This window comes from Sorex araneus, chromosome 5 (assembly GCF_027595985.1).
Source record: "Sorex araneus isolate mSorAra2 chromosome 5, mSorAra2.pri, whole genome shotgun sequence".
Taxonomy (NCBI): Eukaryota; Metazoa; Chordata; class Mammalia; order Eulipotyphla; family Soricidae; genus Sorex; species Sorex araneus.
This window is the reverse complement of record NC_073306.1, coordinates 118,653,113-118,679,968: the sequence shown is the minus strand read 5'-3', so window position 1 is coordinate 118,679,968 and position 26,856 is coordinate 118,653,113. Positions and strand designations below refer to the sequence as shown.

General features: G+C 46.7%; 1 protein-coding gene across 2 annotated transcripts in view; it reads left to right on the top strand.

Moving 5' to 3' along the window:
- The window catches only part of GGT7 (gamma-glutamyltransferase 7), a 30,776-nt gene extending 19,141 nt beyond the window's left edge, over window positions 1-11,635 (top strand). Inside the window, exons 9-15 of one of the 2 annotated variants that reach the window (XM_004612548.3) lie at window positions 1,762-1,889; window positions 2,045-2,133; window positions 2,952-3,101; window positions 3,232-3,349; window positions 3,932-4,069; window positions 5,690-5,789; window positions 10,963-11,635. In XM_004612548.3, the coding sequence (XP_004612605.2) occupies window positions 1,762-1,889; window positions 2,045-2,133; window positions 2,952-3,101; window positions 3,232-3,349; window positions 3,932-4,069; window positions 5,690-5,789; window positions 10,963-11,126 (887 nt within the window). In that variant the 3' untranslated portion in view covers window positions 11,127-11,635. The remainder of the gene's footprint in view (window positions 1-1,761; window positions 1,890-2,044; window positions 2,134-2,951; window positions 3,102-3,231; window positions 3,350-3,931; window positions 4,070-5,689; window positions 5,790-10,962) is intronic. The other variant, XM_055138577.1, reaches the window with a different exon arrangement.
- Window positions 11,636-26,856: the final 15,221 nt, after the last annotated feature.

Below are 26,856 nucleotides of genomic sequence, written 5' to 3'. Positions count from 1 at the left end.
ATAACTCCTGAGCACCACCAGGCCATAACTCCAACACCCCTCCCAAAAAATGACAGCCATTGACCTGCCCCCTTCATTATGCCAAAGGGAAGCTTGAGGTGCAGAAAGGAGATAGAACTTAAACCCACTAAACTAAAAACCAGTGAGGAAACCAGAAGGCCAAATTGACAACATAAAGGAAGTTTTGGATTCATGCTGAACCCAAAGTGAAGAGTCCACCCGAGAGGATTCTCAGGTTCTCTAGCCTCAGGAGAACAAATTATCAAGTCTCAAAACAATCTGTCTCTGTGTCCAGGTTTCTTAGTCTTAATTTCCAACCTGATTCCCCTGCACATGTGAACATGAAATAGAGGAGAGACCACAGCTTTGGAGCTAAAAGGGACCAAGGTTTTTGGTTTTGGTTTTTTGGCTCTATCAAGTAATGCTCAGGTTCAGAGGTGACTCCTGGTTTTGCGCTCAGAAATTACTCTTGATGGTGCTCAGGGATGGGTGCTCAGGATATGGGATCGAATCCAAGTCAGTTGCATGCAAGGCAAATGCCCTACCCACTGGACTTTTACTCCAGACCCAGGACCTAGGTTTAAATGCTAACTATGCCATTTTTTTTCTTGAACAAGTCACTTTAACTCTGATGCCTCCTTAAAATGGAGAAGAAAGTGATGTTTCTGGTTTACCTCTGATCCAGAGATATAGTATGGGAGTTAAAGAATTTGCCTTACATCTTGTCCATTCAGGTTCGAATCCCATATATTGTCCCTCAACTACCACCAGAGGGTCACTCCTGAGCACAGAGCCAGAAATAGCTCCTGAGCATCAGTGGATCTGACCCAAACACACACACACACACACACACACACACACACACACACATCTGTCTCCAGACTTCCCATGAGCCTTTGATGAGGTGATATTGGAAGTTGTCTTGATCAGAGCAGGCACTGAATATGTTTTGGTTTTCCGTTTCCTGTCTCAGACCTGGATTCTGCTGTCAGTGTCAGCACCTTGAGTGACGTTCTCCTTGTCTTCTTGTAATCTTCTTGCATCCCTGGAATTGTTTTCTCATGTATACGGTGGGGGTGGGAGCCAGGTCCATTGTGAGGATTAGTTGGTATTACGTGTTAGGTATCGTTCCTCAGGTGTTCAGACATCTAATACCAGGGGCCTCCAGTAGGAAGAGGAAGTTACTGATCCCATCAGGCCTCTAACTAGCATTCTGTCCTGTGGGAGGAACCGAAAGAACCCTGGTCCACTAGGAATCTGAAGCAAGGAATGCTTGTCCCTGCTCTGCCAAAGGCCTATAAATGACTCTAGGAAATCCCAGTCTTCTGGAGAATTAGTATCCTTTGTAAAAGAGAAAACTAAACACCTGTGTTCTGAGTCAGAATCTCGGCCCTGATCTCAACCTGCCACGTGACCACGAGTGGGTTCTTTTGCCTCTCCATGGAGTTTTCCTACTGTTGAATAGTTCAGAGTAACCGTCACAGGGGGCCAGAGCAAGAGTGTAGCAGATAAGAGTGCTTGCCTTGTACCAGGCCGAGCAGGTTCAATCCCTAGCACTTCACATGGTCCCCCGAACCTTCCAGAAGTGATCCCTGATCCCTGAGTGTAGAACCAGGAATAAGCCCTGAATACCACTGAGTGAGGTTCCCCTCCCCCCTGAAAAAAAATACCCACCAGAGTCACTGTCACAGTGGGGTGATGGTAGGATCTAGGGAGCTCTTGACCTTTCCCCTGCCACCTGCTCATTTCCTGTCCTTTCAGGCCACCTGGTTCTCAGCTCTCCACCTCCGCACACAGGCCCTGCCCTTATCAGTGCTCTCAACATCCTCGAGGGTTTCAACCTCACCAATCTGGTGGCCCGGGAACAGGCCCTGCACTGGGTGGCAGAGGTGAGGAAAGCTGAGCCTTCTGGGGGCGGGTGAATGGGGGACCGCCTGGGGGAACGGGACTTAATCACCTCCAAGTTGCCTCACACCTGAGCATCCTAGATGTGGGGCCCAGGAGGGTTAGGGTAATCTCGTCCACACCTCTGCTCTGTTTTCAGACCCTAAAGATCGCGTTAGCTCTGGCCAGCAGACTGGGAGATCCGAGCTATGACTCTACCATCACTGAGAGTATGGATGACATGCTCAGGTGGGTCTTGCGGAGGACCAGGGTCTTGGGGGCTGTGGGAATTGTGATGAAGGCGCAGGATCAGGTGAAAAGCAGCTAGTGAGACCATCCGGCCTGAGATTCCAGGCCAGTATCAGTTCATTCTCAGCCCACTGTGGGTCACTGGGTGCCTCCCTCTTCTGTCGCCTATTCTATTTTTCTATTCCCAGATTCTGTACAGGTTTTTGTTTTGTTTTGTGTTTTGGTCAACCTGGCAGGGCACCTCTGTGAGCCCATCTTCTCCCCTTCTTGAGTAGGGAAAAAAAAAAGCCTAAGAGTTCTGAAGCAGTAAATACTGGAGGTGGTATGGATTTGATTATAATGTATTCACATATGCAGCGTCCCCGGATAAGACCCTGGGCTCTTAGACAAAACGTTAGTTACAGGGTGAGGCGATCCAATTTTAGTGTCAGGGATCCATTGCAGGGCTTTCCATATTCCAAGTGGGAGATGAATCGTATCCCTGGTCTCTCAAGAAAATATTTTTGAGCATTCGCTATGCCCTGCGTACTTTTATAGAAGAAGATGGAAGTGAGTCTGATCAAGTAACTGAAAACTCACTTTAAATACTAAATAGATCAAGACTGTACTCTAGAAGAGAAATTGAATGATACCCGAATAACTTTATCCTAATCAACCTCTATCCTGAAGTGAGTGAGATGCTGCTTTCCTAGCCCATGGTGAGCCAGGAGGGGAGGAGAGAGGTTAATCAAACAGTCACACACACAAATCACAAGCATAATAGGTGGAATGTGACGAGTTCCTGCCCCCTGTTCATCTCCTACCCCTTGACTTTTCAGCAAGGTGGAGGCTGCCTACCTCCGGGGCCACATCAATGACTCCCAGGCAGCCCCGACCCCGCTCCTGCCCGTCTATGAACTGGACGGGGCACCCACGGCTGCCCAGGTGCTCATCATGGGCCCTGATGACTTCATTGTGGCCATGGTCAGGTATGCCAGCTCACATGCAGAACCCAGCAGGAGAGACCACCTGGACCAGGAGGAGAGGAGGGCTGGGGGGAAGGAGAAAGGGCTCAGGGCTCACCTGGCCCCCACCTCAACCCTCCACCCCCACCCCCAGCTCCCTGAACCGGCCCTTTGGCAGCGGCCTTATCACTCCCTCTGGGATCCTGCTCAACAGTCAGATGCTGGACTTCTCTTGGCCCAACAGGACTGCGAACCACTCAGCACCCAGCCTGGTAGGGCCCTGTTTCCCTCCTCCCCCAGGGGCCCTGAAACCGGGTCGAGGCTTATTCTTGAAACTTCTATGACAAAGCAGAGGGAGCTGGCAGAGAGGTAGCACACAGGGTAAAGTGCTTGCCTTGCATGCAACCAATCCCAGCTTGAACCCTGCACTGCCAAGAGAACCCCCAAGCCTAGAACCAAGCACTGCTGGGTGTAGCCCCAAATCCCCTTCACCCCTAGCCTGAGTCTGAGGCTTGGAGCTTGGTGGTTCTCAAGCGCCTTCTGACCATCTTCAGCCAGATCTGGGAAAAGCCTGATTCACCCTCTAGGACTCAGTTTCTCTGGGCACTTTCCAGCACGAGTGGTGTGTGAGTAGGTGATGCCGAGCAGATGCTCAGTCCTACTGTCGGGGCTCCAAGGGGGAAGGAGCTAAAATGACTTCACCATGCGTGGTCTGGGAAAGGCCAGTCTCCCTTGAGAACTGAACCTGGGGGAGATGCAAGAGATGGGAGAGAAGGTGGCAAAACAGTGGGGTCACCCTTGCCCTTCTGGTTCCATCTCTTCTCCGCCTGGCGGTTTGGGTCCTCGGACAACAGGAGAACTCGGTGCAGCCGGGGAAGAGGCCTCTGTCCTTCCTGCTCCCCACTGTGGTCCGGCCAGCAGAGGGGCTCTGTGGGACCTACCTCGCCCTGGGGGCCAATGGAGCTGCGCGGGGCCTCAGTGGCCTGACCCAGGTGAGGTTCCCCCAAGGATGGGCCTTTTGGGACCCTCGGTCAAGCTGTGACCCCAGCCAGAAATGCCCTTCATGTCTCCAGTCTGTTTTTTCTCCCAGTTCAAACACTGTATATGGCTGAGTCTGCTTTGTGTCTGGCTTGTCCTGGGCAAGTGGACCATAGGCAGTGCAGTTTATTGGTGACAGGAGTTGGAGAGGGTGAGGGGGGGCAAGTGGGAGGGGAGGGGCAGCTCTGATGCTGTCTGGCAATCCAGGTGGCAGGGGCAGTTATGGGGCCAGTAGCCCTGAGAAGTGAGATTGCATGGGAGCCGCTGGGGTGCTGCCACCCTCCAGCTCAGGGTCTGAAATAGATTAGCAGCCCTCTTTGGGGTCTGATGTGGGGAAGAAGGGCTTGATACCCCCAGACTGCCCCATAACTGTCCCACGAATATCCCGAGCTCCAGGTCTAAGGGTCCGACACTTGCTTGGGCAGGTGGGAAGTTACCAAAGCTGAGTCTTGTCATACACTTCTGGGTCCCAGCCCGACTTCTTCCAGTTTCCAATTGTGTGAAGTGGGAATCTCGGGCTCCTCATCTGCCAAATAGAGAGAGTACTGTCAGCTAACATATAGGGGACTTTGACTGAGTGCTGTGTGGCCCTTTTAAATGTGCTGACACTGGGCCGGAGCACTAGTACAGCAGGTATGGCACTTGTCTTGCACACAGCCAACCTGGGTTCAATCCCTGACACCCCCTATGGTCCCCTGAGCCTCCCAAGAGTGGTCCCTGAATGCAGAACCAGGAGTAAAGCCTGAGCACTGCTGAGTGTGGCCCCAAAACAAAGCCATAAAAATCTTTAAATAAACAAATATCTCAACATTGAGAATAATCCTTATTTCTTTTTACGGATGAGGAAACTGAGGCCCAAAGAGATTAAGTAAACTGGAACTAGTTGGGACTGAGGATGTAGCTTAAAGGTAGAGAATGTGCCTTGCCAGTGTGAGGCTCTGGATTCAATCCCTGGCATGGGGCGGCGGGGGGGTGGAGGGGTGCATAATTTTTTTTTTTAATTTTCAAAAGTTAAGGCCAGTTTAGTAAGGAGGAGCAAACGTTTTGGTTCTGAGCCTGCCCATGCTCTAAGCCACTACGCTTAAAATACTTGTATAGACTAGCCCTAGCTATTAATCCTGTCTGGGCCAGGATTCGATGAAAGTGTTTATTGCGCTTCTTCCCTGGCTCTCCCTACTCTCTGGGAGGAATCTCTTTCCTTCACTGGGTTTGCCCACTCTGAAAAGGGACAGTGTCACAAGACTTGCCTGTGTTCTGAGGCTTTCGAGAGATTCAGATGACACTCCTGGTTATAAGGGTTCTAAAGACTATGGGGACTGAGGTCAGAGAGAGACAGTGTAACCGGCTTTGCATACAGTGGGCTGATTTCAATCCCCTGCATCACAGATCTGCTAGAGCCACTGGGAGTGACCCCCAAGTACAGAGCTTGGAGTAGCTCCCATGCACTGCCAGGTATAACCCCCCAACGAACACAAACAAAAAAGTCTAAGGAGTCTGGGCCAGAGGTGAGAGCTGTGGAGTTATTTTGAACCTCTCTGGGATAACTCTAACTTCTGTGCCTTGGCTGCCTGCAGGTTCTGCTGAATGTCCTGACCTTGAACCGGAACCTGAGTGACAGCTTGGCCCGTGGCCGCCTGCACCCGGACCTGCAGTCCAACCTTCTGCAGGTGGACAGTGAGTGCAGAGCCAAGCTCCAGGGGGTGGGCACAGGGGCTGGTGGAGAGCGGGACTCCTCCTGGGGTCCGCCCGCCTCCTCCTGCCAGTGGAAATTTGGTTTCTTTCAAACAACTCCCATTGGAGTGAGTTTGTTGGGCTTTGGAGTCTGCCATTTCCTGGCTCTGTGGTCTTGGGGCGCATGTTTCCACTCTGAGCCTCAGTTTTCTCCTTTGGCAAAAGAAGACGCCATTGTTCATTCTGCAAACCCTTTATTCAACAGTTGGCAATGAACACCTGCTACGCCAGGCATCGTTCTAGGCTGTGGAGATCACATTGACAAGGAGATGGGAAAGGAAATAATCAGAATCAAGTGAGAGAGCAAAGCAGATGTGCTGCAGGACATGCTAGCTAGGAGAGATAGCTATGACTGACTGTAGTTGGGGCAGGCTCCTTGCCGCCACATTAAGTGAGATCGGAAGGGTAAGGAGGAGCCAGTCACATACAGAACTGAGAGGGAACTTTATAGGCCAAGGGAGTAAACGCAGAAAATTCAGGGAAGACATGGGCCTGTTATGTTTTGGGGGAAGAAAGATTAGGATGAGTGAGCCTCAGATGAGATCAAAAGGGCATATTGGGGCCAGATCATGGCATTTATCAGTTTGGGTGGGACTTTCCTCTAAGAATGGACTCAAAGGTGCTTAACCTTGTTAAGTGTGTAAGTGTGGGTTTTCAAATTATAGCGGACAATATATCATGTGAGCCCAGAGGGGATATAGAATCAGGTGAGACAAGGTCCTTGCCTACTGAGAATTATTATGCTCACTTTAAGATATAAAAAGAATAACAACAGAGATCATAAAGTAGTCAAAGATCAGAGTAGCAGAATGAGCTTAGAGCCCAGCCCTGGCTGACCGTAAACACTCTGCTCTTTCTTGTGAGATTTTTGATAGTGTCCAGTCTGGAGCCTGCTAGAAGCCACCAGACCTTAGTAACTTAGCGGACACCCACTTTAGTGGGCTAGTGGCACCTTAGATTCCAGCTCTCAGATGACAAGGTCAGGGATTTGCAATGGTGTTTGCTCACATCTTCTGGTCTTTCAAAGGAAGACTTTTTGCTAGGTTACGTAGGTGTGTGGGAGGGGGTACACGCGTGTCATCTCTCACTTGGGGTTGGCTCGTAAACTAAGACTAAGCATCTGAGGAAGCAGTGGAGCTTGGCAGAGAGAAAATTCTGCCAGCTGGTGGACGTGGGGTGGGGGTGGGGGTGTGGCAACTGTTGGATCATAAAGAATGAGCAGGAATTAGGCCCATGAAGTCAAGTATATTCTGGACAGTGGAACAGCCTGAGAAAAAGCCAAAGAGAATAGCTCCAAGAATGGCTTTGCATACAGGAGACCCAGGTTGGATCCCCGGCACCTCTTAATCCCCTGAGCACCACTGGGAGTAGCTCTGCGCACTGCTAGGGGGTGGCCCTGCAAACCGCACCCTCCCCACAAAATGAGGTGAGAGCTTCCAGGGTGCCAGCTGAATTCCTGTCATTGTTTCCTAGTCTTGAGAATTTGTCTAGCACTTTCATAACATTTGGTTTGGGTCCTCACCTGTTATGGTGTGGCCTACCCCTTCTCGATGCTTGGGTGACCATGGGGTGCTGGGATTGAATCTGGATGACAGCATACAGAGCATCCAGCCCTTTGAGCCATTCCCCCAGGCCTCAATAACTTTTGCCCCATTTGTAGGCCACCTAAACAGTTCTTTATATGTGATATATATAGAAATGGATTTCTTTTCTTTTTTTTTTTTTTTTGCTTTGTGGGTCACACCTGGCGATGCACAGGGGTTACTCCTGGCTCTGCACTCAGGAATTACTCCTGGTGGTGCTCAGGGGACCATTTGGGATGCTGGGGATTGAACCCGGGTGGGCCGTGTGCAAGGCAGATGCCCTACCCGCTGTGCTATCGCTTCACCCCCTGGATTTCCTTTTTGACAAATGTGTTGTAAACATAAATATTATACCCACAAATGGAAAACCAGCTGCATTGGCCATATATAATACATAGTTATAAAAAATACAATGTCGGGGCCAAACAGAGAGTACAGAAGCTAAGTCCTTGCCTTGCATGCAGCAGACCTGTTTGATCCCTGGAAGCACCTGTGATTCCCTGAGCACCACTAGGAGTGTCTCCTAAAATAGTCCTGGAGCACTTCTGGGTGTGCTCCAAAACTTTCCAAATAAATAAATGTTTTAAGTAAAATAAAAATGTTTTAGTGACCAGAGAGATGGGACAGTGGGTAGGGCATTGGCCGTGCACATGGCCTACCCAGGCTTCATCTCTGGCACATCATATGATCCCCCAAGACTCCCGGGAGTGACCTCTGAGCACAGAGCCAAGAGTAAGCCCTGAGCACCACCAGGTTTGGGCCCAAACTCCCCAAAATAATAAATAAATAAATAAAATTTTAAATAAAATACTTTGAGGCTTTAGTTAGATAATGTTGCCCTAGAATGCTCTAAAACCTATGCTTTGTTGAAGAAAGAATTTGAGAAGAGAGAGACCAGATTTAAACTTGATATTATAGAAAGTAAACCACAAAGGAAATGTATTTTGCAGCTCTGTGATTGAATGCCCTTCACTGTGGTGTCTTCATCTCAGGACCACCTTAGACCATCCCATTTAGGGGAAGAAGGCAAGAAACACCTTATAGTGGGAAAACTGGGATTACTGGGCTTCGGGAGAACCATGTGAAGTTGCATGGACGTTACCCCATTGAATAGGGAGGGATTGACCTAACCTGTTGTGGTGCATGTTTTTGCATGCAGGAGACCCCACTTCCAGCCCCAACATTACATAGTTTTCTGAATGATGCCAGGAGCTACTCCTGAGCACCGAACCAGTTATAGTCCCCAAGCACCACCAGGTGTGACCCCAGAACAAACAAAAGTAAATTAGAAGGGCTAGAGATATAGTACATCGGGTAAGGCACTTGCCTTGCACACAGATGACTTGGGTTCAATTCCTGGCATCTCATATGGTTCCCCGAGCACCACCAGGAGCAATTCCTGAGTGCAGAGGCAGGAATAACCCCTGAGCATTGCTGAATATGGCAAACAAATAAATTTGTAATAAATTTGTAAGGGAAGTGGATGAAGGGAGCTAACTTGGGGAGATACAAGAAAGAGCTGGGACATATAAGAGAGTAGGGATTTAGTCATTTATCCTTTCAATACTTCTTCACATTTACAATGCCCTCATCCTATTCTAGGCACTGGAGATAACCCCGACTTTAAAATCCCAAGTGTTAGAGCACCCTTGGGTTCAGTCCCCAGCATCACATGGTCCCCGAGCACTATCAGTAGTCCCCCATCTCCAAAAGATCAAAATAATATAAAAACAATCTAATGATTTAGGGCCAGAGTGAGAATACAGCAGGTGGGGTGTTTGCCGTGCATGCGGCCAACCAGGGTTTGATCCCCAGCATCCCATATGGTCCCCAGTGCACTGTCAGGAGTAATTCCTGAGTGCAGAGCCAGGAGTAACCCCTGAACACAGCTGGGTTTTTGATTTGTGGCTCAGAAATAAAACAAACAAAAATCTAATAAAAATATAGAGGAGTGAGACACACCATAAATAAACTTCACTGGTATCAAAGTTCTTGGAAGGAAAAGGAGGTAAAGGTAACAAGGAGGTAACATAGTTTCTGCTGTTTTAGGTAGTTGTTTGGGAAGTTCTTCTTGAAGATTGGAATGATGTTTTTGGCTAAGAGGAGAATGTTCCAAGAGAAAAAGAACAAGTGCCAAGGCTCTGATGTGAAGAGGTGTGCCCTAGAGTTAGGAGATGAGAACACAGTTAAGCAAGGGAATGCAAAGAAGAGAGGAAAATAATCGAGAGAATTAGCAACATCTCTAAGATGTTAGATCTTAGAGGCCTTGGTGGAAAGTTTGGATTTGATTCTAAAAACCATCAAAACTGTTGGAGGTTTTTGAGCAGGAAAGGTGACATGGTCTGACTAATAGTTTTTTAAAACTGAGGAGGGGCAGAGAGATAGTACAGCAGGTAAGGTGTTTGCCTTGCACACAGCTAACCTGGGTTTGATTCTTGGCACCCCATATGGTCCCCCTAGCTCAACAGGAGTGATGCATGAATGAGCCAGGAGTAAGCCCTGAGCTTCACTGGGTGTGGCCCCCAAACAAAACAAAACAAAAATATTTAGAGAGCTCAGAGAGATGGTATAGAGGGTAAGGCACTTGCCTTGCACACAGATGATCTGGGTTCAATTTCTGGCATCTCATATGGTTCCCCGAGTACCACCAGGAGCAATTCCTGAGTGCAGAGGCAGGAATAACCCCTGAGCATTGCTGAATATGGCAAACAAATAAATAAGTAAAATAATCCACTGAGGGGGGGTGAAGACATAGGTAAATGAGCTGGAACAGGGGGCTGGAGCCATAGCACAGAGGGTAGGGTGTTTGCCTTGCACGTGGCTCACCAGGGTTCGATTCCCAGCATCCCATATAGTCCCCTGAGCACTTCCAGGGGTAATTCCTGAGTGCAGAGCCAGGAGTAACCCCTGAGCATCACCGCGTGTGACCCAAAATGAAAAAAAAAAAAGAGCAGGAACATATACAAGGTTTGCATGTAAAAACCCAGATTTTATACTGTCACTGCATGGTCCCCTGAGCACTGCCAGAATTGATTCCTGGGCATGGAGCCGGGAACAGCTCCTGAGCTCCACTGGGTGTGACCCAAAATTTTAAAATAAAAGACCCTGTAGCTGCTTTGTGAACAGTCTGGAAGGAAGCATTAAACACCAGTTGGTAGGTTCTCCAGTAACCCTGATAAGTAATGGTGACAATTTGGGCAGGACAGGTAAAGGTGAAGTCTCCAGCACCTTCTTTTTTTCTTTCAGTACTAGGAATGACCAAACATTATTGATCACATTATTGATCACTTACTATATGCACTACTGTGAGCTCTGCTCTCTGGGTTATCTCCTTTACTTCCTGTGGCGGTTTTAAGATTGTACTCATTTTATGCCTGAGGCGACTGAAGCTCAGAGAGGGAGAGCAATTCTCCCAAGATCATCCAGCTCCTAATGGAACACCTAGGACCAGGATTTAGGCCAACGGTAGGACTCCTGAGTCAGTGCTCTGAGCACACTGAATGTGTGTCTGTCTGTTGGCGGATGGTTTTCAGGTGAGTTCACAGAGGAAGAAATTGAGTTCCTGGAAGCAAGGGGTCATCACGTGGAGAAGGTAGATGTCTTATCCTGGGTCCACGGCAGCCGGAGAACCAACAACTTCATCATTGGGGTGAAGGACCCACGGAGCCCGGATGCAGCCGGAGCCACCATCCTGTAGAGCAGCGTGTCGGGGCGGGATCTTTACTCCCCCCCTTTGCATGTTCCTAGAGTCCCTCCTTCTCCCAGGTCTGGTCTCAGGGGGACCCCAGGAATGCCCCAACTCAGGGGCCAGAGGGGATGCTTAGCAAACCCTGTTCCAGAGTAACTGGAAAATTCTCCCCCCAGACAGAGGCCTGCAGCAGTGGTGGTTGGTGGTGGTGGCGAAGGTCAGTCCCAAGCAGGCAGGCAGGACCTCGAGGGACCAGACGGTCTGTTCGTCGGTCACCTCTCCCTCAGCCATGCTGGCCCTGAGCTTAGGGATGTGCTTGCAAACCCGCCTCGAGGATCCTTACAACCCCGCCAATCTGGCCTGGCCTGGCCTTGTCTTCCAGCTCCACTCTCGTGTCCCCAGCCTCATTTCTTAAAAAATGAGGATTTTTTTAAATGCACCATCCTGGGGGAGGTGTGCTCCTCTCCACTTCCCTCCGGGTGGAGGCAGAGGCCTTGCATCCAGGGTCCCCAGGGTTGGGGGGGAGGGGCGGGGGTGGGGACCAGCTCAGGGGCTTCCATTTGCAAAGGGGAATTAAAGAGAGACTGTTGCTTAACCGTGGCTCTGGCTCGATTTATGATTGACTGTGTTGGGGGTGGGGGGGGTGACAGAGGAGACCTCAACTCATCCTGTTGCTGACTCCAGCTTTCGCTGGAGTAAACTTTTGCTGGGGAGGGGGTGTCATAAAACTGTCATTGGCCGGAGTGATAGTACAGTGGGTAAGGTGTTTGCCTTGCATGCAACCAACCCAGATTCAATCCCTGGCACCCCATCTCATTCCCCAGTCCAATGGAAGGGATCCTGGAATGCAGGAGCCAAGACTAAGCCCTGAGCACCACTGGCTGTGTCACAAAAACGGGGGGGCCGGAGCAATAGCACAGTGGGTAGGGCGTTTACCTTGCACTCGGCCGACCCGGGTTCAATCCCCGGCATCCCATATGGTCCCCCAAGCACCGCCAGGAGTGGTTCCTGAGTGCAAAGCCAGGAGTAACCCCTGAGCATTGCTGGGTGTGACCCAAAAAGCAAAAAAAAAAACCCAAAAAAACAAAAACGGACTGTCATCTAGCCAACACTTTCACTAATAATAATTACTCATTAATAATAATGAAAATTATCAATAGCATCTGTATAGCTCAGCTATATGCGAAACTTTTTTTTTTTTGCTAAACTTTTTTTAAATAGTCAGATCTTTATTTAAAATTCTGGTCTTGGACCAAAAAGATAGTACAGGAGGTCAGGTACTTACCTTGCATTCAAATGATCCTTGGTTCTACCTACGAGCACTGGGCACTGCATATGGTCCCCAAGTATTGCTGGGGTGATTCCTAAACATAGTAGCAGGAATAACCCCTGAGTAACACTGAGTGGGACCCAAAATGCCAAAAATAAATATATAAATAAAATTCTGTTTTGCCAGTTTAGTTTTTCTTACCAACTGGGGAAACAGAAAATGTCACCAGCTTTTGTTTTCATAGCCAAGCCTTTGTGTAATATGCAAAACATTTTTAGCATAACCTTAGTTGAACTTTAATATGCCTCATGAAGTAGATTCAAATATTATTCCCATTTTAAAGATGGGGAAACAGGCAAAAGAGGTTGAAGGAAAGTTCCTTAGTGTTGTTGTTCTTTTTTTTATCATTTGTCATTGGTGCTATGCCCAGTAGTGCCACGCTGTGCTGGGGGTCGAGCTACCTTCCTGGCCTTCTTGTGTTTTGTCTTCCTTCTTTCTTTTTCTCCCTCCCTTCCTTTTTTAGTTTTTTGGGCCACACCTGACTGTTCTGGACTTACTTCTGGCTCTGAGCTCAGGGAACCACATAGGTGCTAGGGATCGAACCTACATGCAAGGCAAGTACCTTACCACTGTACTATCCCTGCAGCCTCTCATATTTGTTTTTGTTGTGTGGGTGTGATTGGAACACACTCAGCTGTGCCCAGGGCTTGCTCCAGACTGCTCAAGGATTACTGCTATGCTAAAGTGCTAAAGATGGAACTGGAGCCCTCCCTGGGCAAAGCAAACAACCCCTATACTGTCTCCCTGGCCCCCACCTGTATTAAATGGAGGAATTAGGTTTTTAGTTTGGTTTTGTTGGTTCTGGTTTGGGGGCCACACCTGGAAGTGCTCAGGGTTTACTCCTGGCTCTGTGCTCAAGGATCACTCCTGATGGTAGGGGAATCAAACCTGGGTTGACTGTATGCAAGGCAAGTGCTCCGCCCACTGTTCTATCTCTCTAGGCCCCCACTTCTATTGTATTAAATAGAAGATTTGGGATTCAAACTCAGGATATCCAACTCCTAATCTGTGTTTCTAAAGGGTTGCACATTTGCCAGGTGAACTACTTGTTATAAAATATTCCTTCATACATTATGTACATTATGCATCAGATGAGCTGGAGATATAGTTCAGTCAATTGAGGGCATGCTTTGCATGAAGGAAGTTGGGGTTCAGTTCCTGATTCCCTATCCAGGGCATCATGATCCCCTGCACTGACCTGAGTTCAAAGCTCGGTGTGTGGCCAAAAATCTGAAAGCAAACAAATGAAACAATATGTATCAGATGGTAAGGACCTTTTGTAGATTGGCATTCACCCATGCCTATATCCATCTATTATATTCTGAGTACTTTGTTTAGTAATGGAGATTTAGCTTTAAATGAGGAGACAATTTATAAATAGATTTGTAGCCTACCAGGAAGTTCTACATTAAAATAAAAGGTTTTTACATGGCAAAAGAAACTTGGTAAAAAATAAATAAAAACACCCTACTAAAAGGAAGAAAATATTTGCACAGTGGGTAGGGCCTTTGCCTTGCACGTGGCTGACCCGGGTTCAATCCCTGGCATTCCATATGGTCCCCCAAGCACTACCGGGAGTAATTCTTGAGTGCAGAGCCAGGAGTTACCCTTGAGCATTGCTAGGTGTGACCCAAAAAGCAAAAAGTAAAATAAAATAAAGAAAATATTTGCTCATCATAAATTAGATAAAGGACTGATATAAAGCATGCACAAAACTCAGCAACAAATAGACTAATAACCCATCAGAAATGGGGAGAGATGAACAGACATTTCCACAAGGAGGACATATGCATGGCCAATAATATATGAAAAAGTCTTCACTGTCACCACCAGGAAATGTAAATCAAAAAGACAATGAAGTATCACCTGACACCAGTGAAAAGGAATATATCAAAAGGACTGAAACAGCCAGTATTTAGGTAAAAAGGAACCTTCATTCATTGTTGCTGGGAATGTCTGGTTCAGCCTTAGTAAAACAATATGGAGATTTCTCAAAAAAGTAAGAATGAAGTTCCCCTATGGCCCAGCGATTCCACTTCTCTTAGTATCTACCACCCCAAAATACATGGTGAGGGGAAACATTAATTCCAAGAGATAGGTACATACATGTTCAGCAGCTAGTACAATAGCCAAGACATGGAACCAACCCAAATGTCCAATGACTGATGAGTGGATAAAGAAGTTATGGTGAGGCTGTACAGATAGTACAGGGGTTAAGACACTTGCCTTGCACACGGCCAACTGGATTTCAATCTTGGCATCACAAATGGTCCCCTAAGCACTACTAAGGGTCATCTGTGACCACAGAGCCAGGAGGAGCCTTGAAACAGCACACTGAACCGTTTCTACAGCACACTATAGAAACAGCACAGTGTGAGGAGCATGATCGGAGGTGGAACTGATGAGGTAGGTGCCACATCCCGAGGAGCCTGATATTACTTTCTCCATGTTATGGATGAGAAACTGTGGTTCAGAGACAAGAAGTTTGGTGACTTTCCCAAGGTCACCCAGGTGCTAACAGATCCCTGATTCAAAAGCAGTCTGACTGCAGAGGTCATGTCTGTATCTCTCTTTTGTTGTTGGATGGGGGCCACATTCAGCGAGCTCAGGACTTACTCCTGACTCTGCTTAGGGGTCACTCCTAGCCGGGATCAGGGGACTAAATTGGGTTCTGGGAATCAAACGGGTTGGCAGTGTGTAAGGTAAGTGCCCTACCTGCTTAGCCCCTCTCTTTTTTAAAAAAATCAAACTTGGACCAGAGAGGTAGTATGGGGTGGGGCGGGGAGTGGGATTTTAAGTCAATTGCCTGGCATGCAGATAACCCTGGTTCAATCCCTGGCGCTGTATATGGTCCCCCAAGCACCTACAGGAATGAGATCCCTAAGCAGAAAGCTAGAATAGCCTCTAAGCACTACCAGGGGTGGCCCGAACCTCTTCTCCAATGAAACTTTTATTATTTTATTCATTCACTTGGTTTTCGGGTCACACATGGTTGTGCTCAGGGATTACTTCTGGCTCTGTGCTCAGATGCCATTCCTGATGGGGTGTTTGATCCCATATAGGGTGCCTGGGATTAAGCCCAGGTTGGTTGCATGCAAAGCAAGCACCTTACCTGCTGTGCTACCTCTCTAGCCTCCCAAACTTTATGATTCTAGATGATTACAGTTTAACACTTGTTCAAAAATTTAATATTACATAGATATATTATTTAGATAGATCATATTTCTCAACTTTTTCCCAACCATGGCCTGCTCTGACATTTCCTTCCTGTGGGCACCCCCACAGTATTTATGTATAACCCCCCCCCCCGTGCTACCAGTTTGCTTTCTAATCTCATACTGTAGCCCTGAATTTATATGACTTTCACTTGTGGCCCCCTTGGAATATCCTAGGATGTCCCAGGGGTTCATACAGTCTCTCGTTAAGAAATGCTGATACAGGGGCTGGAGTGATAGCACAGCGGGTAGGGCATTTGCCTTGCACGCGGCTGAACCGGGTTCGAATCCCAGCATCCTATATGGTCCCCTGAGCACCGCCAGGAGTAATTCCTGAGTGCATGAGCCAGGAATGACCCCTGTGCATTGCGGGTGTGACCCAAAAAGCAAAAAAAAAAAAAAATGCTGATACAGATACCTGTATCCTCATAATCTCCAATTTCCAAACATTACACTATCACCAGTATATATTTCTCTAATTCCTTTCCTTATACATGGAGCATTATTATTCTATTTAAATTTTTAAAATGAGGATTTAATCACATGTGGTCGATCCACGTTTGACTCCCAGCACTGCATGGTCCTGTGAGCATGGCCAGGATTGACCCCTGAGCAGAGCCAGAAGTAGCCCTAAAAACTAATGTGACCCTAAAACTCCCCCATGATTTAAGTTAAAAAAATGTAATGGGGTTGGGGCTGGAGTGATAGCACAGTGGGTAGAGCATTTGCCTTGCACCCAGCAGACCCAGGTTCGATTCTCAGAATCCCATATGGTCCCCCGAGCACCACCAGGAGTAATTCCTGAGTGCATGAGCCAGGAGTAACTCCTGAGCATCATGGGGTGTGACCCGAAAAGCAAAAAAAAAAAAAAGTAATGGGGTTATTAGATGCAGATGGCTACAGTTTGATGCCCAGCATTGCATATGGTCTCCTGACTCCCACCAGAAGTGACCCTGAATACTGCCAGAAGTGGCCTCCCCACAAAAAATAAGGTTACATCATTCAGTATCTACAAATTGCTTTTCCCCATATGTCAATATAGCATGGCTTTATTTTAATGTCAGTAAATATGAACCTACCTAATAATGTTTTTTGGGGGAGGCACACCCTGCTATACTCCAGGATTACTCCTGGCTCTGAGTTCAGGAATCACTCCTGGCGGTGCTTGGGTGATCATGAGAGATGCCAGGGATTGGACCCAGATTGGCCGCATGTCAGGCATGTGCTCTACTCGCTGTGCTATCACTCAGGCCCCAAATCTGTCTAATAATCTGTCATGCATCATTATTCACTAACAAGTTTAGCCAGTATCCTTTTTTTGGATATTTGGTAGGTTTCCAATGCAACTTTGAATATTCATGCCATGATAGCTTTAGTTGCTTGAATCATGTCAGTGGTCATACAACTATTCTAGTCTTTCTTTCAGGTAATAAAGTTATAGATCTTTCATGTAGCATGCTTTTGGGGTCTCATATAGGTTTCAGAATTACTTTCCTTTCTAAATATATAAGTAGGGGCCATAAAGAAAATATAGCAGTTAGATGCCTGCCTTGTACTCAGTTGACCCCAATTCAATCCCCGACATTGCATATGGTCCCCCAAGAACCATCCAGAATGGTCCTTGAACTCAGTGCTTGAAGTAAACCCTGGGCACCACCAAAGTAGTCCCAATGTTCCCCCTCAATTAATTAATATATAAATAATGACAGTTTTGAATATTTGATCAATGAAACAATTTCTATATTAAAAATAAGATTCTGTTTTCATTAAAACATCTGTGTAGAGTGAAAAAAACTTCTGATATCTCAGAAAATCTGCTTACAACAGTATATGAAACACCATATATCATTGCATAATCTTTGTTTTGTTTTGGGGCCATACCCAACGATGCTCAGGGGTTACTGCTGGATCTGCACCCTGAAATTACTCCTGGTGGTGCTCAGTGGACCAGAATCGAACCCAGGTGGGCCCTGTGCTAGGCAAATGCCCTCCCCACTATACTATTGCTCTGACCCAGTATAAACATTTTGAGTGTCTACTCAGTGCAATCTCTGTGTCATGCTCACGCACTGGGGAGCTAAATTGGTAAGTTTCTTGTTCTTCAAGACTTAGATTCTTGGTTTTTTGGTTTGGGGCCATATGAGCAGTGCTTGGGAATTATCCCAGGCTTGTTGCTCAGGGATTATTGCTGAGGTGCTGAGGACCATTCAGTGCTGACAATGAACACAAACCTCCCTCATGTAAAGCATGTGTCATTATTGTTACTGTTGTTTTTATCTCTCTGAACCTTATGCTATTAATATTTTTATCATGTTTTAATTTTACCACCTGGACTGGAGCGATAGCACAGCAGGTAGGACATTTGCCTTGTACATGGCCGACCCGGGTTCGATTCCTCTGTCCCTCTCGGAGAGCCTGGCAAGCTACCGAGAGTATCCTGCCTGCACAGCAGAGTCTGGCAAGCTCCCTGTGGCATATTCGATATGCCAAAAACAGTAACAAGTCTCACAATGGAGATGTTACTGGTGCCCGCTCAAGCAAATCGATGAACAATAGGAATACAGCGATACAGTGTTACAGTGTTCTATCCTAGAAAATAGAAATTTCACCTTATATTGAGAGTCTCACTTTTGTTAACAAAAAATGTGATAAGAGGGGCCAGAGCAATGGTACATGGAGTTGGATATTTCCCTTGCACAAGAACAACCCGGGTTCAATCCCCAGCACTCCACTTAGCAGTTGTTTCCCCAAGCACTTCCAGGAGTAATTCCTGATTGCATAGCCACGAGTAACATCTGATCATTGCCAGGTGTGACCCAAAAAGCCCCCTGCTTCTCCCTCCAGCCAATAAAAGAGTAATAAGTTTGAAAATATGAAGAGTTTTTATTATGTTTCTTAGGCACAGTGTACATATGGCATATATCCATTGATATATGCCCAAGCAATAGTACAGCGGGTAGGGAGCCTGCCTTGAGGGCAGCTGTCCCGGGCACCCCATTTGGTTCCCTGAGCACCGCCAGGAGTGATTCTTGAATGCAGAGTCAGAAGTAAACCCTTTAACACAACTGGGTATGGACCAAAAACCAGAAAACTAAAAGAATGAAAAAGAAGGAAATGAGCAAGGCAGGCAGGTGAGGGTGTGGGGAGAACCCTTGGCAATGAATTTCAAGTGAGTTTCAAAACCAAAAGAATCCCTGCTCTGCGCCAGCTGCAGACCGAGGATACCAGCTCAAAGACTAAAGCCGGGACCATCATGGCCCCCCCAGAAGACCCTTCAGGGGAGGAGCAGGAGGAACAAAGAAAATGAACAGAACCTCCAGCTCTTCCTCCTTGACGATGCTCTAGCAGCGGAGCCAGGCGGGCTCTGAATGGCCTCTACAAACAGCTTTGCAAAGACAAGTGGTGCCCACTCCTTCTCTTTGGTTGTGCATCTTCTTACCTGTATGGGTCTCACTCCATTTGTGGGGGTCACTTGCCTCCCAACCACAGATGTGTAATTCCTCTCCCTGGAGAAGCCCCCCTTCTGTGGAGTCCTGCTTCCTTTTCCTCTCTCCTGTTTTTGAAATAAAACTATTTCACGGCGCATATGCTGCCTGAGCCCATGTGCTGCTTGTGCCCACGTGCCTGAGCACATGTGTCGCCCGCATCTCCCCCCTTGAGATGTGTACTTTCATGCTTTCGTATCCAGTGCTAAGATGTGTGTAGAGCTTCCTCCACCCTTGGAGAAGCCCGCGTTCTCTCTTGAGCGCATTATTCTTACTATTCTCTCTCCCACTTATCCCTTCCTTCCCCCCTCCCTCAGAAACCTCTGAATAAAATCTATTTACTTCAAAAAAAATAAATAAGACTATTTCACTTCGTTGTCGACGTCACTGGAAATTCTTTTCTGGGAGAATAGACAAGGAACCTGAGAAACCTGGGTGGAGGTCAGAACATTATTGACATCATATTTATTTACTTAGGTTTTGGGGTCACACCAATGGCTCTCACGTGCTACTCACAGCTTGTTGGGGTTCTCAGGGAAGCTTTCTACATGCAAAACCTGTGCGTGGGGATCAAAGCAATAGTACAGTGGGTATAATGCTTATTTTGCACAGGTTGGCCCAGGTTTGATCCCTGGCACTTCATATAGTCCCCCAAGCACCACCAGGAGTAATCCCTGAGCTCAGAGCCAGGAGGAATCCCTGAGCACTTTTGGGTGTGACCCCCCAAACAAAAAGACCTGTGTTCTAGCCCATTCAGCATTCTCTCTGATGGCTTGAGTTCATGACTTTAATGTCCAAACTCCTGTAGGCATCTGTGACCATCTGGGCACAATCCCTCCCAGCAAGTTTATGGTGGGTCAACAAGAGCGTGACGGTGCCCTCTCCACCGTAACTACCTGTCGGGCTGTTCTGTGGTTCCCACACTCCCCAAGTGTATGTGTAACCAAACTACACTTGGGACTAGAGAGATAGTACAGGAGGTGAAGTGCTTGCCTTTTCTTTTTGTGTCACACCCAGCGATGCTCAGGGGTTACTCCTGGCTATGTACTCAGGAATTACTCTTGGCAGTGCTTGGCAGACCATATAGGATGCTGGGGATTGAACCTGGGTCAGCCTTGTGCAACGCAAAAGCCCAACCTGCTCTACTAACTCTCCAGCCCCCACGCATTTGTTTTTATGTCACAGGAAAGTACTTCTGGAGTAGATAAAGAAGTAAAACCATTTTATTTAGGAAATATGAGAGAGGCAGAGAAAAGAGCCTTCAAAGTAAAGTTATGCTTTGAAGGTGTGCATGGGTGGGGCTGGAATCTCAAGGGGTAATTCCTGGCTCTGTGTTCAGAAATTATCCTGGAAGAACTTTGAGGACCATATAGGGTGACAGGGATCAAATCTGGGTGGGCCACATGCAAGGCAAGTGCCCTTATCACTCTGGCCTCAACACTTGTAATTTTCTGATTTTCTTTTTTTTTTTATCAGCAGCGTTCCTAATGGGTGTGAAGTTATTTCATTGTGCTTTTCATTTGTGTTACCCAGTTGTCCTAATGACTAGTAATACTGAATATCTTTTTATGTGTTATATTGTCCATGTGCATGTTTTTCTTCCTACCCCTCCTCCTCCCTCCATCCCTTCCTCTCTCTCTCCCTCCCTCCCTCCCTCCCTCCCTCCCTCCCTCCCTTCCTTCCTTCCTTCCTTCCTTCCTTCCTTCCTTCCTTCCTTCCTTCCTTCCTTCCTCCCTTTCTTCCTTCCTCCCTTCCTTTTTCCCTCCCTCCCTCCCTCCCTCCCTCCCTCTCTCTTTCTCTCTTTCTTTCTTTTCTTTCTTTCTTTCTTTCTTTCTTTCTTTCTTTCTTTCTTTCTTTCTTTCTTTCTTTCTTTCTTTCTTTCTTTCTTTCTTTCTTTCTTTCTTTCTTTCTTTCTTTCTTTCTTTCTTTCTTTCTTTCTTTCTTTCTTTCTTTCTTTCTTTCTTTCTTTCTTTCTTTCCCTTTTTGGCTTTTGAACCACACCAGATGACACTCAGGGGTTACTTCTGCAGTGGTTACTCCTGGCTCTGCACTCAGGAATCATTCCTGGTGGGCTTGGGGGACTAATGGGCTGGGAATTGAACCTGGGTCAGCTGCAGGCAAGACAAATGCCATACCTTCTTTACTATTGCTTGGGCCTCAACTTTTGCCCATTTCTAACTAGGATTTTTACTGTTGTTGAGTTTCTAGAATCTTTCAGAGCTTTCATAACTCTGGAAGCTCTTGTGATATTTGAAGTAAGGATTTCAGCCCCTGTGCTAGCTTCCGGCAAGATGTTAACTTATCTCTGCAGGTTGGCTTTTCCAGTTGCATTCAGTCTTTCAATTAATTACTTAACCACTAGTTAATTATATCATTATTCAAAAAGCCAGTCTTTGGGGCCCAGAGAGGCTGAGCGTATGTTTTGCATGCCTGGGTTCAATCCCTGGCACTGCAAGGGCCCCCATGTGCAGGCAGCCAGGAGGATTTCCAGAACATAGAGCAAGGATTAGTCTTTGAGCACCACTGGGGGTATATCCTCAAAAACACAAAGGCTGGGGCAAGTATAGGGAGAAGAACACTTACTACACACAGAGCCACCACCCTTTCCATTCCCCGAAATCATAGGGTCCTCATCCTCTAAACACTACCAGGAGTGATCCCAGAGCACAGAGTCAGTATTAAGCCTTGAGTACTTCTGGGTTTGCCCCAAAAACAAAAGAACAGGACATAAAAACAAAAACTCTCACAAAGAAAGAACATAAAAACAAAAAGTCTGGGGCTGGAGCAATAGCACAGCGGGTAGGGCGTTTGCCTTGCACGCGGCTGCCCCGCATTCGATTCCCAGTATCCCATATGGTCCCCTGAGCACCGCCAGGAGTGATTCCTGAGTGCAGAGCCAGGAGTCAGCCCTGAGCATCGCCGGGTATGACCCAAGAAGCCAAAAAAAAAAAAAAAAGTTCAAGAGCCACTGTTTGGCTATGTCAGATTTCTCTGCCAACACAAAAAGAATATATGTTTGAGGCTGGCATGATAGCACAGTGGGTAGGGCGTTTGCCTTGCACACGGCCAATCTGGGTTTGATTCCCAGCATCCCATATGGTCCTCTGAGCACAGCCAGGGGTAGTTCCTGAATGCAGAGCCAGGAGTGACCCCTGTGCATCGCTGGGTCTGACCCAAAAAGAAAAAAAAAAAGAGTATATGTTTATGTGAAGTTCAAGAACTGTCTGGGAGTGGAGTGGTAGTATAGACAGCAAGGAGCTTGCCTTGAATGCATGTGAGTTGGAGTTATGGCTGGCACTCTATATGGTTCTCCCAAGCCTGCCAGGAGTGATCCCTGAGGAAAGAGCACTGAATACAGCCAGGTGTGGCCCCCAAACAAAAGCAAAACAAAAGAACTGTCAATGGTGATCCATGGTGCCAGCATTCAGAATGGTGGTTTCCTCTTGAGCAAGTACTGACTGGGAAGGGACACAGTGTGGGACAAAGGGACTTTCTGGGTTGATGGTTCTATAACTTGATCTGGGTGGTATTAACATAGGAACAGCAGTGAGAAATAATTTAATATGCACCTAAGATGTGTGCCTGTTGCTGAATGTAAATTATACCTTTTTATTTTTTATTTTTTTTTATTTTTTTTTTTCTTTTTGGGTCACACCCGGCGATGCACAGGGGTTGCTCCTGGCTCTGCACTCAGGAATTACCCCTGGCGGTGCTCAGGGGACCATATGGGATGCTGGGAATCGAACCCGGGTCGGCCGCGTGCAAGGCAAACGCCCTACCCGCTGTGCTATTGCTCCAGCCCCGTAAATTATACCTTTTTAAAGGTTAAAACTTGGGGCTGGAGAGATAGCACAGCGGGTAGGGCGTTTGCCTTGCACGCGGCCGACCCGGGTTCAAATCCCAGCATTCCATATGGTCCCCTGAGCACGGCCAGGGGTAATTCCTGAGTGCAGAGCCAGGAGTAACCCCTGTGCATCGCCAGGTGTGACCCAAAAAGCAAAAAAAAAAAAAACAACTTAATGTCTTTCCTGGTTCTTGCAAATCCTTTTGGTATTAATTTCATAGTCTCAAAGTTCTTATATGCCCCCTGGTGGCTGTTTTTGTTGCTCTTTATTTTCCTTCGGGATCCATGCACTAATATTTATTGAGGTTTCTTCCTCTGCCAGGTACTATGGTTATATGTTGAGAAAACAATGGTGTACAAAATGGATAAAATTTCTTTCCTTATGGAGTCTATGAAATAGTGGTGAAGATGAAATAAATAGCCAAATAAATACTCATCCTATTGAGGATGAGTAGGAGAAGCTGTCTAGGAGTGATCATCAGGGAAGGTGAACTCAGGGACACACTGAGTGAAAGACACACTGAATGAACTAGGATTTGAAGGCAGATGAGCTTCCTAAGGAGAGCGGGGCAGAGCAGTTCAGGTGGAAGATAAGGATGTGTAAGTCCTTAGAAGGAAGCGAGTACAATGTGAGAAGTCACTGTACTTATAGCAAGAGAGAGGGAAGAGGACCCTGAGAGAAATCTCAGAATGGAGAAAGGCACCATTAGGACACTTATGGGGGAGGCACAAAGCGATATAGAGGAGTTTGTCTTGCATGCAGATAACCCATGTTCAATCCCTGGCACTTCATATGGTCCCCTGAGATCTTATATGATCCCCTGAGCCAGCCTGCCAGGAGTGATTCCCTGAGGCAGGAGTAATTTCTCAGCACCATCAGGTGTGGCCCAAAAACTAAAACAAAAAAACAACGATAGCAACCTTTTAGGTCATTTGCCTGTGAGTTTCTTCTTTCTACTTTTTTGTATCACCACCATCACCCTATCAAATGCAACAGATGTAAATACACAAGTTCTGCTGTGAATGTGGGATATGATCCCTGGCTTTCTTGTTTTGATGAATCCACATAAGAGCAATGTGGAGTCATGAAATACCCTTAAACAGGGGAGGTTATCATCAAATTTTTGACTTGGAGGAATTTTTTTTAGTGAATTAAAATAGGTTTATTTAAAGAAACTTGCTTAGACAAATGTGAGAGGAGAGAGAGAGAGGGAGAGAGGGAAGGAGGAAGAGAGAGGAAAGAGAGAGGGAGAGATAGAGATAGAGATAGAGAGAGACTGAGAAGTATTCAAGAGAGAACATGAACTTCTCCAGAGGAGGAAAAAAGTCAGAGATATTTATTGTTATCTGTTAAAATAATTATTCTAACAGAAAGGTATAAAGATAGATTGGAGAGGAAAAGGGGATCTAAAAAGGCCATGGACACTGGTAGAACTTTATAAGAAAAAACATCCAACCCCATTTTAAAAAAATGGGGAGAAGAAATGAACAGAAACTTCCTCAAAGAAGAAATTCAAATGGCCAAAAGGCACATGAAAAATGCTCTACATCACTAATCATCGGGGAGATGCAACTCAATACAACAATGAGATACCATCTCATACCACAGAGACTGGCATACGTAAATAATAATAATAATAATAGAATAATAATAATAATAAAGAAAAAAACAAGCAACGAGTGCTGGTGCAGATGCAGGGAGAAAGGGACTCTTACTTGTTGTTGGTAGGAATGCTAACTGGTGCAGCCTTTTTGGAAAACATTATGAACAACCCTGAAAAAACTAGAAATTGAGCTCCCATTTAACCCAGAAATACCACTTTTGCGAATATATCCCAGGGGTTCAAAAATACGCAGCAGAAATGCCATCTGCACTTCTGTGTTCATTGCAGCACTATTCACAATAGTCAGAATCTTTAAACAACCCAAGTGCTAGGGAACAGACCAGTGGATATGGTACATCTACACAGTGGAATACTACGAAAAGAAACACAAGGAAAAATGAAGTCATGGAATTTGTTTATAAATAGATGGATGTGGAAAGTATCATGCTGAGTGAAATTAGAGGAGAGGGATGAGCAGAATGATTGCACTCATTTGTAGGTTATTTTTAAAAAATTTTGAGGCTAATGTCCAAGGGGAAACAGGTCAGGAGGACTGGTCCACTGTTGGAAGCTTGCCACAAGTGTGGGGGGGCAGAGGGCAATTAGGATAGAGAAGGGACCACTATGACAATAATAGTTGGAAATGATCGCTCTGGACAAGAACTGAGTGGTGAAAGTACACGATAACCTTTTGGTACTTATATTGGTACCTGTATTGCAAACCAAAATGTCCAAAAGGCGAGAGAGAGAGAGAGAGAGAGAGGGAGGGAGAGAGAGAGAGAAAGAGAGAGAGAGAGAGAGAGAGAGAGAGAAGAAAGTGCCTGCTATAGAGGGTGGGAGGGAAACTGGGGACATTGGTGGTGGGAAATGTACACTGGTGAAGGATGGGATGGGTGTTGAAACATTGTATGGCTGAAAACCAGTCATGAACAACTTTGTAACTATGTAACTCAAAGTGACTCAATCACTTGTATCACTTGTCAACCCTTATTCATGGATTTGCTCCAGCAGGCGCCAGTAACATCTCCATTCGTTCCTGTCGGGGTGCTAGTGTAGCCCAGTGGTGTCTGCTGGCTCCAGGAACATGAAGAGCTCAAACCGTTTACTCAGGGTCTTGATGAAGAAGTCTGACCATCTTGTAGGTGGGCGGTCACGCGGTTTCTTGACGTCCTGTGGAATCCACTCGATTAAAAAAAATAAAATAAAATAAAGCCATGGATACTACTTTTGGAGTATTTGCAATATGTTTGCAAATATAAATATTTTGCACTGTTTGCAATATTTGTGCAATTAGGGAACACCAGACTCCTTTTTCTTACATGAAATCAGTGTGCCTACAGTGCAATCAGATTACAATCAATTTGCTTATCTTCTATCTGCTGTGGTGCTTATAATAGAAACTAAACTAATATTTTACAGTTGAGGAAGAAGGCTAAAGTTTGGAGGCAAGAAACCGAAGAATCCTCTACAAATATCACACAGTTATCATGAGTGATTGACAGCAAAATGCAGACCTATATGAGCAACATCCAGTTCAGTGATGAAGGGTTGTTTTACATCTGGGGCAAAGACAGAGCCCATATTCCCTCATTCCTGACAAAATTGTGCACCTGTTGCACTTGATACAGTGATGATGGTGATGTGAAAAAGTAGAAAGACAAGTGATTTTAAAAAGTTGTTATCTTTCTCATTTTGGTTTTGGGGCCACACCTGGTGGTGCTCAAGACTTACTCTTGGCTCTGCGCTCAGGGAATAATGCCTGGCGGAGCCCTGGGACCACATGAGTAACGGGGGATCGAACCTGGGTCGGCTGCTTGCAAGCAAGCGCCCTGTTCTATCTCTCCGTAAAAGTCTGTTATTTCTATCTCATTAATAGTATTAGACTGTACACAGACACTTTCCAAGTGCTTTTTTGTTTAATGCCTTCCCTCCTTCCCTCTTCACAAACACGATTATTCTTTCCATACCTCAGATAAGTAAACTGAGGCTTAGAAAGTTAACTTTCCCCAAGACATTCCGTCAGAGGGATCCTGCAGCGCCAGGGGCCTCCAAGCTAGGGATGCCGGGGATCCAGAAGGCAAAAACGCACACAACCAGCCAACACCGAGCGCTCCGCGCCCAAGGGAGCGGGCGCGCGCGCCGCTCCGCGCTCCCGGGGACGCCCGGTCACGTGAGCGAGACCCCGCCCCCGGCCCCTCCCCCTCCCGCGCTCCCTCCCTCCCTCTTTCCCTCCCCCTCCCTCCCCGGCCCGGTCCGGCCCA